Raw genomic sequence first — 13,600 nt, 5'->3', positions numbered from 1 at the left:
CTTAAACACCCATTTCAGTAACATCCTGACGACATTCAGAGTGAAGTGATTCATCTAAGTTTTAAAGAAACATTAGTATGTGTTAAAAACAGATATTTCCCCCCTTCTTGTTATCTTAATTGAGCCCAGTGTTTCATTGCTGGACGGGGAAGTATAAATAATGGGCCACACATGCAATGTACGAGGCATGTGCAAACGTAGTACATGCTTGCCTGAATGTGTACGAAAAATTCGGCGTTGAACAACATTTGTTTAATATGTTCAGTTTCCTACCTTGTGATCAGAAGTAATGATCGCGTGGAAATATGTATGGCAGTTTTCTGACCTAAAATAAATACATTTATTGCTTTTCTCAAGTGGCAATATGACAAACTGCAGCGTTGTGTCACTTACATTTGAGATTTGGTAAGACTTATACAAGGTCGTTTTCGTTTCACTTGCCTGGACTTGGCAGTGTTCATTGTATGAACATGAACAGAAATATGAATATTTTTAATCATTTAATTTTAATTTTCATATGGTAATTTATTACTGCTGATTTAGAACAGTCGATGTGAACAACGCGTTGTATTCAGGGAAACTTAGGTACAAACTTAACGGGCATTGCCCTCAATGAACCCAACCGTAAACATGGCATATATACATGTATCTAATCTTGAGAATATTCTAACTTGATATAGACTTTCCATGTTAGAATTGTTGCTAAGTATGTTGTATGGCGCACGATCAGTGTGTACTATTAAGTTATGTGTTTTAATGAGTAATTTGTTGTTCATTTGTTGGCATATGCCTCTTATTGCAACGTATTTCGTGGAGCTCTACTATATCCATACTGCATTAGTCATACCTTCATCCGGGAATTCCATGTATAGACAACCAGTATTCGGGCTCCAAATGAGCTGAATTAAATATTGTGCTACTGAGCATGTTACGGCACATATATGCAATGCATTATGGGAGAGAACCTCTCATTGTATATAATGGAAAATTATAACGCAGATGACATACACTCCTCAATTCCTTTTGAACCTATTTTACGCATTCCAACACGTAAAAGACGACACAAGAATTTACAAAATGTCACTTGAACACAATCCAAATGACACCAAAATTCTAAATTCTTGATCACAAGCCAGACAACACTACAATTCTATTTCAATTGAACATAAGCGAACTGGATAAGGTTTTAGCTCCGCTGACATCGAAGATAAAAAAGCTAAGCTGTTCATATAGGCGATTGTCCGCCGCCGTCCATCCGTCCGTCCGTCCGTCCGTCAACAATTCTATGGCTGAATTCTTCTTGAAAACTACCAGGTTAATTACGAATTAACATATCTTTAAATGTTTCTCCTCATCAAATGTGCAATACTTTAATATAATAAATTAATTTGTTTTGCATGGGCTGACAGCAAGAAAAAAAATTAAAATGCCGGGTTTCGAACCCAGGGTTTCAACATTCCCGTGATCGAAGATAAAATGAAGTCATTGAAACAATTATAATAATTGTAAGTGCCATAGCAACAACCATAAACACTACTATGGTTGTGATATGACATATCATTGTAGTAACAATATGGCATAACCATGGCTAATGGCTAATTTATCATTGCAGTTTCAGCCGATGTTGAATCATCCAGTGTACTGTATATGTTTGATTCGTGCATATTAATCTGCGATCAGTCTAAGAAGTCATAACAATTTGGTCGATTGAAGCACTCCTGAGAAACAAATGCCCCCACTTGTTGGGGGAAAATCTAAGGTGGCGGAAAAAATATCGCTGATGACAATCATTTTGTTTTTCTCCTAAGACATGGTTGAAAATGTCCCGCGACCGTTAACGTATTTATTCAGGAAATGTGCAGTCCATATACCAATATTGCTACTAAGAAAACATTTAGTCTGTCTAGTCCTTCAGTAAGGATTCAAAATGGTCACTTCCGGTTTAACTTAAATCAAAGATGGCTCCAAACCAGACGACCAACTAAAATTCTGAAATTTAGAGTGAACCAGTTCTCATATCTCATAGTCACCAATGTTTTTGAGAAGTTTCAGAAGTATATGTGCAACAGTGTTCAAGTTCTAGGGCGACAAAAAACGGCGGTAAATGAAAAAACTTTTAAATATTCAAATTTTTAAAAATCGATGAAGATCTCTTAATTTAAATTGATTGATAATATATTATCTCATTCGTCTAGTGATTGCAATGGTGTGTGTGTGAAATGCTCTTCTCAGATGACTGTATTTTCCTGTAGCTTCTTTGCCTTGGCGCAGTCCCATTCGTTGTATAAAAGTGACGTAATTTTGATATTAACGCATTGTCATTAAGTTTTTATTGCGTCCGCCCTTGTGGAATATTCTAGCACGTCTGTGAGAGTAGAAATTCCAATCTTAGAACAGTCGTCTTTTTAAAGCTATGCTAAACATCACACAGCAATAATTTTCGCATATTAACTTTCGTATGGACCGTATCGATCCGGTGTCGGATATAGTACAATTCTGTGTTTTATCTACAATAGTTGGTCGGATGACAATGTACATGTAACTATATCACTGAGTACACTGCTAATATCTTTTATGGATTTTACTGAAATTCTTCACAGATATATTGAATGTCCGAACTACTTGGCGTGCTTGACGTTATTATCGTTGTTCCGTGTTTCAATTATTACAGTGTGACCAATGTTGGAGTACTGTAAAGCCGTGTCGATTTAATCCCCACAAAAGGTATACTGGTGACTCTATTTTCGTCTCCACTGACTAATCTCAACTTTTGCTGGCATGTTGTAATCGGGCTGTGCATGCTATTGCGCATTAGGTTGATGTTTAGTATGACGTCTTCCCTCAATATGAATTCACTGCAAAGCGACATAATCCCTGTTGTCCTAGTGTCGCTTATATTGGCTTCGGCGAAACACAATACTTCTGTCTTCTGTCTAACTTCACAGGAGAGAACTGAAGTTGCCATTTATGTTCGGGTGTTCACGCCCTGGTAAATACTGAGTATCAGGTCAGCCCGCGGCTTTGTTTGGTCAGTACATTGTTGTTCTATGAGACAAGAGAATGATGATAATAATACAACTACTATTGTGTTTGTCTTTACAAACAATAAGCTGTAGCTTTAAATGCATCTTCTATCTATGTTTGTTTCGTTTATACCACTAGTGCGTCATGCTCATCATCTGCGGAATAACTGTCTGCGCTTTGTGACGGGAATAAACTGGTCGATTCTACTCACTAATATGTTTAAAGACAAACATATCTGATTATGTCTGCAATTTAAAATACAACGCTATTCGAGTAACACATATAGAGATGTTGTATCTATCGAGTGTGGCTAAAATGATTCTTTTTAAAATTAAATTGCTTCGTATTATGCATGTCTGAGGACAATTATCGTTTACAATTCCATATTTGTCCAACGTTCTAAGGATAACTGAAATATACGTAATTGTATTACTTTTCCTAATTCAATAAAATCTATTAGGTTTGACAATAGACATGGTAACTATGTCATGGTAGTGTAATTCACAACACAGTGAACGATCCCTTCAACCAATGATTGTGCTGTTCGCTTCAATTGCTCCTTTTTAATCATTATATAATGTTGCTATGCCTTAGTAACTAGGGTATTTCTCTGAGTATAACGAAATATGTTCAGGAACATGTGTATGCAATTGTGTCAAATAAAGCAATTGTATGCATAAGTTATGTTATTGGAAGTGCAAATGTTCATCTTAACTTCAAGTTGCCTTTATCTTGAAAATAATTAAATGTTGCTATAGGTAACGGTTATGGTGTACTCGAGTAATACTAGAATTGCAAACACCTCCAGTCACCCTTTATTCCCTTAATGAGATGTCCGATAACTCACTCACTCTATCAAAGGAACTTTCATTCATTTCGACCAGTCTCAATCAAAACCTTTGTACACTGATTGAGCCTTTTCTCCATCTGTCATGTTCAAAACAATTCCCACCTATCCTGTAACAATAAAAAATAGTAATTACCTACTGAAAAGCAAATCAAATCAAGTCGATTATTACGCTTAAAACATTACGCGAGGTTTCCAGACATTCACTGTGTATCCAATCATCGCTGGGATATTCTCTGAGGTATTCGGCTATCTGTGATCTATATATTTTGATCACGACACTGAAATGTAATGATGCAATCTATGTAACTGCTTTTAAAACTCGTGTACTATAACATACAACAGGTCAGACGAATAATTTACGATAACGAAGGTAACACCATACAATGTGTGTCTAATTACTGTATATAATACATGTATCTGTCATCTGTGTCAAATACAAAATGTAACGACGGAATCTAGGGACAGCGGAAATTGAACTAATATATTCATCTGATTTTGGTCACATAATACTGTTCATGTCACATGTATGAAATTAGCGAGTCTACAATTAAGGATTTTCGTTTCTCATAATACTGAAATACTGGTAATACGTTTATTACTTTTAAAAAAGTTAGTGCGATGTCGATCATATTTGTATTATTTTATTTCGATTTAGTTGCAAGAGGTTTAGCTTTTGGGGTTATTTTTAAAGAAAGTTTCTGTATTGAAGCTATATACAGTTGTTACAAAATACACGTTATCATTATTCAAGGTTTCAATTAATTAATTAATTTTAATTACTATCTATGTTGATCAATTAGAATGCTTAAAAGGGAAATAAGATTTATATAACTACACATATAGTAGATTGGTGTGTGTATCATGTCTGACCACTTTCAATTCACACATAACTTCCATTAATCAACTCTTACCGTAGAAGCCTAGTCATAATTTTTGACAAAATTGGTCATAAATCGCATGACAATGTTCATTAGTTTATTATGTACAATCATGAAGCTAATGTCCCATGGTATAATGAAATAGCATTATTTTGTGTGTTACAGTTAAGCTTTTTGAGAAACGTGTCCTAGTATTTCTTGAAAATTGCTATTTTTAGAACAATTCCATAGAACATAATGTTAAAGAAAAATTGCATTTTTTGACACTTTTTAAAACGCAGATTTTTTTAATAATTCAGAACAACAAAAGTACTCCATCATTAACAATATATAATTTGTTCAGCCTATGTCACCAGGCTAGATTTTGAGATATTGCATAAGATCTCTGACATAGGAACCTGTGGTAAAAGTGTTATAATAGTGTCAAAATGGTGACTTTCCACTGAAATACAACCATCAATTTTTCGAAAAAAAAGGCTGGTGACCCCCAACATTTTTTAGGTCAATATTCTTATATTGCCATGGAGTACAATTTATTGCAAAATGAATAAATTCTGGGTTTTTTAATTTATGAGCAGGCTTCTACCTTAAGTACATGTTTTGTTAAAATATAAAAATATTACAATGAATAACTACAATTTACGCAAGAAAATATGTTAAAATACCCCACTACTGCAATTTCTGCATTATTCAACTGAAATAATTGTTTTCTCTCCAGTTTACATAATAGCTTGTCATTATAAAGCAGCTTATAAAAGTGCCATTAATTCTTCACATCCATCATGGCCCCAATAATGTATATTAATATTTTTCTTTATTAACCTGTCACGCTGTCAGTAACTTGTTCAATTCACTCAGCAAATTCCCTATTTTGATCTGAAATGTTCTCAAGTACCTTGCTCCTATGTAACAACGGTTTAATTTTACCCGATACCCTGATATTTAATATTCAAATTAAACATCTGACGAAGGTTTTCGAAGGTTCAAGTATAAATGAAATTGACCCCAAGGTCATTCGAACGTTTACCAGGGGAACTCATTACAAACGCCACGGAGTGCATACTATCAGGACTTGATAAATCATTTACTAGTTGAGCGAAATGTAATATGCGGAATGGCTTGTGGCAGTGTTTCATTTTGCAGCAATCTTTCCTCAAGCTTCTATACTTATAAGTAGAGCATTATTCATTACATTATCGGTCTATTTGTACATGAATGCTGCTGCAGCATTATGTTTACACCACTGGCGATTTATATGTGTATTGAAACACATGGGAAATCAGTATTGTCAGTACTGTTCCAACGGCTCCATGTGAGTGTACAAAACAAGTGATACTGACGTATGTATGCATGGCTTGCTGTCCCTCATTAAGAACTGGTGATATTTACGAGTAATTCGAACACGTCGGGTTCGTTACTTGAATAATCCGAATTCGTCACATAAATAGCAAGCTAAATCACACAATATATATATAGATATATATTTATTTACAAATGCCACCGGCCTATAAGTACAAGTAAAATATGTCAAGAATGAATTACAGAGCGCTTAATAGCTGTTTGTGCTAAAATTTGCATGGTTACCAGAATAACAACCCAGAATACAAATGAGCAGAAACTTGCATTACAATACTAAAAATCTATCTTGTTGAATTACGTTTCCTAGTTGCATAAACAAAATTTGGCAAGGTTTCTAACAAGTCACATTAGTGGTATTCATTAAATGAATAAATTTGTCTATTGTTACAGTAGGGAAAATAAGAAAATTCTCTCGGATACTAGTATATTTTATTCTTAAGGCATTACAGAATGAATAAATCAAACAAAAGTGGAATTCATCCTCAACTTGGTTAAGGTTATAATAAACACAAATTCTGTCAGCCCTTTCATTATCTTGGGCGGATTTAGAGAGGGCCAACAACCAACAGGGATTCGCGCCATCGGTGTTCGCGAACTTGGCCTTCGGCCAACTTATCGCCCCCTTTTCCAGAATCCTAGATCCGCCCCTGATTATGTAATGGTCTATCATCTCCATTGCGTAAATTGTATGCAGAGATACGAAATCTACAAAGTCAAGTTCTGATTGATATATTGTCAAAAATGTTTAGATATATTTTTATCATTAAACAATAGTTTATTTTGGCAACTAACTGAGAGAGGAATGGTCTGAATTATTCAGTAAGATTTGCTTTTCGGATTATCGTTATAACCCATTGAAAGTAAACACGATATCCACAGTATCGTGCTTAGAGCTGATAACATATTGACAACCACGTGCAATGGTATCCTAGCGCACACACACCAAATGTATTAGATTATAATTGATCATAAATCATTTGTTCTTCTATCACAACGTATTCATTGCAGAAACTAATGGGTTCATGTGTTGTTTGTTTTGATACTATCACTGCGCATGCGCATTGGTATTTTTCATCGATGAACTAATAGTATGCATACTGCAAATGCGGAGTTTGTAATTTACGATAAATCATAATCCACTTCGATCCTCGACAACTCTATCGTCCACTAATTAGGAAATTGTTATCCTGTCGCTTCTCAACCACAAGACAAATCGTTGTGTAGATATGCATCACCAATTTACCTGTCGAACACATTAAATTAACAGAAAATAATCATATTCCTCGTCATCAGTAAAAATAGTTTCGTACTTAAATAACGACGGGCCCAGTATATACGATCCAATGACGTTGCAATTAGCGAGAATTGGTGCACCAACCTTCGTCACGTAGCGGGTGTTCGTGTAGTCAATGGTTACGATCTCTCTAGGTTGAGCTCATTCATGATACTGTTAGCAGAAAAAAAGTCTTTCTGTGTCACATAAAGAACTCAATTTCTATAGAATACACTCCTATTACTAACACATACCTGTCAGTTCATTATCTCTATAATTGTTGCCATGGTAATGTGCAGATAAAGGTAGATTGGGCCTTGAAGGGGTGTTTTACTGTTCACGGCTTGTCGTATTTTATATTATATAATGTAAACAGAATGAAATATATTTCAACAATCTAGCACTTTGAGTTTCAATTTATTCGTTTGAGGAAATATACATATATGTAGTGTACTAGTCTATATGCAAATAATCTTTGTCGTATACATGGTAGTGATTTTCTCAAAGTTTGATGAACCAATTCTTAACAACGTACATATTGATTCTGCCAAAGAGAAACCATCAGAGTTAATGAATGTGGCTCAGCAAACGTATAATCCTGACACGATGAAAGTGAATGAACTACGTAGCTGAAGGTCACATACATATTCAGAACACGTCGTAATGACATGTAACCAGCATATATCTTAAATACCATAACGTTGTGAAGAATATATAGTAATGTCCATGGATTATTTAATATGATTGAGATTTGCTTTACCGTCCCCGATAGGTCGAATTATTTACAACCAGTATTGTTTGTCGATGGCATCAAATTAGGTCCGACCGTGAAATTGTAGTGATGTGCGTATTTATAGTAATGTTTGTTTTTTACTTTCAGATTCACTTTAGTAACAGTTGCCTATCTTGTATAATTTCAGATATAGCTGCATCGAAACTTACACAGACGTGGCATCGACAAGATTACCAAAGTAACGATATTACGGAAACCCAAGATAAAGATTTAGATGAACTAACACGTGTTAAGAATTATTCAAAGCTGACAATTATTATATACTTACTATACACTTATTGACGGACGGGCGAGCTGATGAACGGCCCACTTGTGAAACAGTCGTAGATCCCATAGTGTCTTCGATCGAGGACGTTTTTGAAGCAAAGGTAGACGATCAAGTTAATTGAACTGTGAACTATACTATATCAAAATCAAAAAGAGCAAATAGTTTGGTGGTATGGTGGCTCATAGCAGTGGTGTTATTAATTAATTACTGTCCCAAATAACATTTAGTGTGGTGTGTTTAATATTGATAATGCGATAATTTGTGGAGTGTTGACTTGAGTGTGACAACCACTACCAACATGTGTTTTTTCGTGGTTTTAACGCCCAGCTTTAATTATGCCACCGACTTGAAATTAATTCCTATTCTATGAAAAAGCAAGTTGTATGGTTTGAACTTATTATTACCTGCCCTTCACATTCAAATAGTGACGTTAATGAAATTAATATTACAGGAGAACAAATTGTTTCAGTCCTGTTGTAATTATCCTATAACGTGTGTATTTAATGTCATGGAAATGACAGAAATGTGAGTGCGGTGTTGGATAAGATATATTATAACTCTCGTAACAATAATTATTGTGTCGATGTTTTGTGAAATTAATATTTTTGTTTGCGCTATGCCTTTTCCCCATGTAATTGGTGTAAAGACTGGTATGAATACATGAAAGGTGTGTCTTAGTTACTGTTAATTATTATCTAAAGTTCTACGATTTTAACATGAAGCTTAGTGGTGTTACAGTGTATTTATTGAATAGCGTATATACAGAAAGCAATAATGATTGAGCCAATTGCCAGATGAGTAATAAGATATCTGTTACCATAGAAACTCATTTACGTCATTCGGCTGCCCAGGGCAGCTGTTTAAAATTCGAAAACATTTGCATGAAGGAATTTACATTTACATTCGAATAGATATAAAATATTAAATGAAATATAATTTTTTGGTTTTACATGTCTGTATTTACTGAATTGTTTTTTACAATTATCTTGCCATAGTAACGCTATATTGAGACTATATATTCACTCGTAACTATGCCGTGTGTTTTGTTGACGGCGCGGGGTGGAATTGTACAGTACTGCACAGTGCAAAATGAGAACTATATTATATAAACAATACAACTAGAAATAATAAGTCGATCATGAGAATCCATTTTGTAGGATATGTGACGTAGCGCTAATGTTTGTAAACTAGTGTATATGTATATTAAGAAAAGTATTTAAAACTAAACTAAGTGATAATGTCAATTTACTGCTGTTTTAAGCGAACCAAGAAATATTTCTCTTGTACAGTTTGCCAATGCGTGATTTTTAAATGCATGGTGCTAAACCTACATTTTTTACTTTTGTTTTAATTTTCATAGTACACTGGTGCTGGTTATTTCTTCCGTTCATATTGTATATAATTAGATTACTACGGAGTGGAAGTGATTCAGTGCCATATCTTTGTTTTGTTTAACTGTGGAATAAGTACTCTTGCCTGAATTTCAGTCGACCAAATGTTTGAGCACGTGAAAAGATGTAAGATATTTTTGTGACTACGTTTTATAGCATGTATTTGTGTGTAAAAAGAATTGTGTATATTAGAAGAAAAGAAAAATATTTAATTACCAAGTTGATAATTAAGTTGATAATAAACTCACTGAATGGTTAATGAACGTGGTAGTCTTTGTAAGTGTGATTTCTCTTCTGCCCAATATCAGTTAACTGGTTAGGGAGAGCTTTGTAACTCGTTCACGTCTTCAAATGAGCGAAATGATGCTTACAGTATCGCCTAGTATTTAGTACAATAATTCAGCCTTGTTCTCTGTCCTGAAACCTTCATTGAAGGTTGTTTATTGATGTGTGTATGGTTTAGTTCGAAATGGGGATTTCCTATTTTGTATTTGTAATGTAATATTTGCATTCTACCCTTTCAATAGTAACTTGATTCATAATGGTTTGAATAATTTAGGGTGTAAAGTGTGGTACACCGTGTATAACATGTACCATACCTTACCCCTTTTTATAAACCAAAGCTACGCAAACTTGGATTGCATATTATTAAATCGAAAATAGTAAATCGCAAGTCGCGGTCTGGTTGTTGGCTGCTAATAAAACCTTATTCTACACACCTATTACGTAATATCTTTACGTCTTCACTGTACAAAAGTTCTACGCTTTTAACATGAAGCTTAGTGGTGTTACAGTGTATTTATTGAATAGCGTATATACAGAAAGCAATAATGATTGAGCCAATTGCCAGATGAGTAATAAGATATCTGTTACCATAGAAACCCATACCTTACCCCTTTTTATAAACCAAAGCTACGCAAACTTGGATTGCATATTATTAAATCGAAAATAGTAAATCGCAAGTCGCGGTCTGGTTGTTGGCTGCTAATAAAACCTTATTCTACACACCTATTACGTAATATCTTTACGTCTTCACTGTACAAGTTAAATCCAATTTATTTATTTCCTGATTCTATGTCAATAATTGTTCAATCTTTAAACACACAGTGCTTGTGACCATGTGTGTTGAGATCCCAGCTTGCATGACCTTTACCTTCCAAAAGAAGACATAGTGTTCATTGACCTCTGCAAAGTCTGTAAGTTAATATTACGGCATGGTATATTTCCATTGACAAGAAAATAAATAATGTAATCGTCGTGGCACAGCATCATGTCAAAGAGTATTGAGTCACCGTTTCGTGGGAATAGAACACGGAAGAAACATTGCCGTAAATATAAGGCCAGATGTTTTAGTTACACATTGGTAGACGCCAGTAAAAATTTATGAGTTGTTGGGTGTTTTACAATGTGGTTTGAAACCGTCCGTTCTAATTGCAGCAATTTAAGTATGTGGCAAGATACCCTTATGACCTTTAAATATCAGTGTCAGTGAATGTAACGACCTCTAATTGTGTTAATGTATGATAATATATGCGATCATGTACTAGTTATCTATAATGACATATGAACATGGCGCATGTATAGCAGTGTGTCTGCACCTCATGTACGACGCCGACGGAGCCAATCAAGTCACCAGAAATAGGTGAAGTGGTCTGAAAAAACAATGAGCTGAATTTAGGCAAATTTATTTGTTTCCTGCTAATTGATATTATTGTAGCACCCCGAAATTTAAAATGTAACTACCACGAAAAGACATGGTCCTCTCAATGTACACACTGCTGATAATTGATTGTCAATGTGTCAGTGGAGCAAACAATTGCACACCTTTGCAAACCATTGTGTGTGCACTATGGGGGTTTACAAACTACAATTAATACAACCAGGCCATATATGGGTAATGGTCAATAAAGTATTTACATGATAAACTTATTTAATCGTCCATAGTCTTTGGAATGAATGTGTTTTTATTTTGCCAAGTATCGACTAATTGGTTGGTTGAAATAAATAGTGGTTTGTACATCTTCAAATGGAGGAAGCAGTATACCGTATACTACAATTCTACTGGGTACATAAATTCAGCCTTGCCCTCTGTACTCATAGCGACGTATACAGCGACGACCGCCGCCCTTTAAACTATAACCAGTAATGCAACACTTGTGGGCTGCCTCAGATTAATTTAGTATTCGGATAGACACAGCATATGAGCCCTTAAGTTTTCATAAGTAAACAGACCTGGCTTAACATTTTTTAATACCGGAGATCTAACACAAGTGGAACAGAATAAAGCTCAAATTACCGGAACAATTTCAAACATTTTATTTTCGTGTGTTCTTCACACTTCGCAAGGGTGTACATATATTTTCCTAATTCTATATCAAATATTATACAATCAAAGAAGATTCATTGTCGTTGTGTGCTGAGATCAAAGTGGTTGAATAAACTTGTCATTCCAATTAGGACATAGTTCATTTACCTCAGCAAAGTACGTGTCAAGCTGTTACACGCTCTTATATTCTCCCATGCTCCTTTGCGATAATTTCACAAATGCTGAATCTACAAAGCATACCTGCGCAGATCTAAAAAATTTCGTATATATTATTATTGATTTAGTATCGCAGATTACGTAACTTTCCCTTTTAGGTCCTTGAAATCCGAATAATGTCAACTGCGCCTGTCTGAGTAGCTCGCTTGGCTGGGTGCGCTGTATTCAGACTACACCGGTGTAGTATACCTGGCCGAAGACAGTATTACAAAAGCAGACATCGTCTCCTCATATTTCACTTATTTTAGTCGGTGTGACTGTTTTGAGTCGGTAAATGTTGATTGAGATGGCGATTATGCCAGTAAATCGTTATGATACATAATTTAGATTTGGGACAGAACCCCGGCAAGAAGCTGTAGTAGGATGCCGTAAATTAAAAGCTATACTGACAGCGGTAAACATGTACACAGGGGGTGAGGGGGCGGTCGCCTCCCTCGAAAAACATGTTGGGGGCGGTCGCCCCTTCAAAATCAAGCTGAAACCCTTTATGTCAGTAAAATGTGCCCCTAAAATGCAGGAAACAGAGTTTCAGAGGGTCTATATTTAAAAATTGTTGAGGGAGAGCATGGTTGGTGAGCAGATCTCGCCTTCCGTGCAAAATTTCGCCCCACCGCCTCTGTACAGTGTGGTATTTTACCGTCCTTTCTAATTGTGGCGATTCAATTACTAGTACTATGTGGTAAGATACCCTTCTGAACCTTACATGTCAGTGGTGAGGAATGTAACGGCCTCCAATTGTGTTAGGGTCTGATAATATTGTCGATACATTACAACATGTTGTGTGGTCAGTTTGCAATATATATGAATAATGTTAGCCAAAGCAGTGAGTTTCAACACTAAGATGATACAAGTAACCTGTAGAATGCTGTGTGGGTAATATTTTTATATTGATTTTTGCTGCATTTGCAGCAAATAGTTACCAAACAATGAGAAATCTATTGGATTGAATATACCTCTCAGGTGGCTTCACATGCATAGTTCAAGCCTGCCTAACCGGTGCTTATACCAGGATTTAGTTACAGCTTCATGTTCCCAGTAATCGCAAGAAATTGACATGACAATAGAAATTCATGAAAGACTGGCACTCCCATGCAATTAACAGCGAGTTAAATTCTTGGGATTGAAACATATATTTTGAAGTCACTGATGTAGGCAATGAATAACTTAAAGTTGACATAAAGACGAGGTAGTTTATGATTTAATCAGTGCTCAACTAGAGGCT

At 35.3% G+C, this 13,600-nt stretch overlaps 1 protein-coding gene across 4 annotated transcripts in view; it reads left to right on the top strand.

The window, feature by feature from the left end:
* The window catches only part of LOC100375477 (glycogen-binding subunit 76A-like), a 48,638-nt gene that overhangs the window by 28,521 nt on the left and 6,517 nt on the right, over window positions 1–13,600 (top strand). For 3 of the 4 annotated variants that reach the window (XM_078010478.2, XM_085500339.1, XM_002736107.3), the window contains exon 2: window positions 8,305–10,099. The exons of the other annotated variant lie outside the window; for it this stretch is intronic. In XM_078010478.2, coding sequence (XP_077866604.1) covers window positions 8,305–8,310 — 6 coding nt within the window. In that variant the 3' untranslated portion in view covers window positions 8,311–10,099. Of the gene's footprint in view, window positions 1–8,304; window positions 10,100–13,600 lie in introns of those variants that run through there. 4 annotated transcript variants of the gene reach the window in all.

Source organism: Saccoglossus kowalevskii, chromosome 6 (genome assembly GCF_978046115.1).
Source record: "Saccoglossus kowalevskii chromosome 6, keSacKowa6.1, whole genome shotgun sequence".
NCBI lineage: Eukaryota > Metazoa > Hemichordata > Enteropneusta > Harrimaniidae > Saccoglossus > Saccoglossus kowalevskii.
This window is presented reverse-complemented; position numbering and strand designations above follow the sequence as displayed.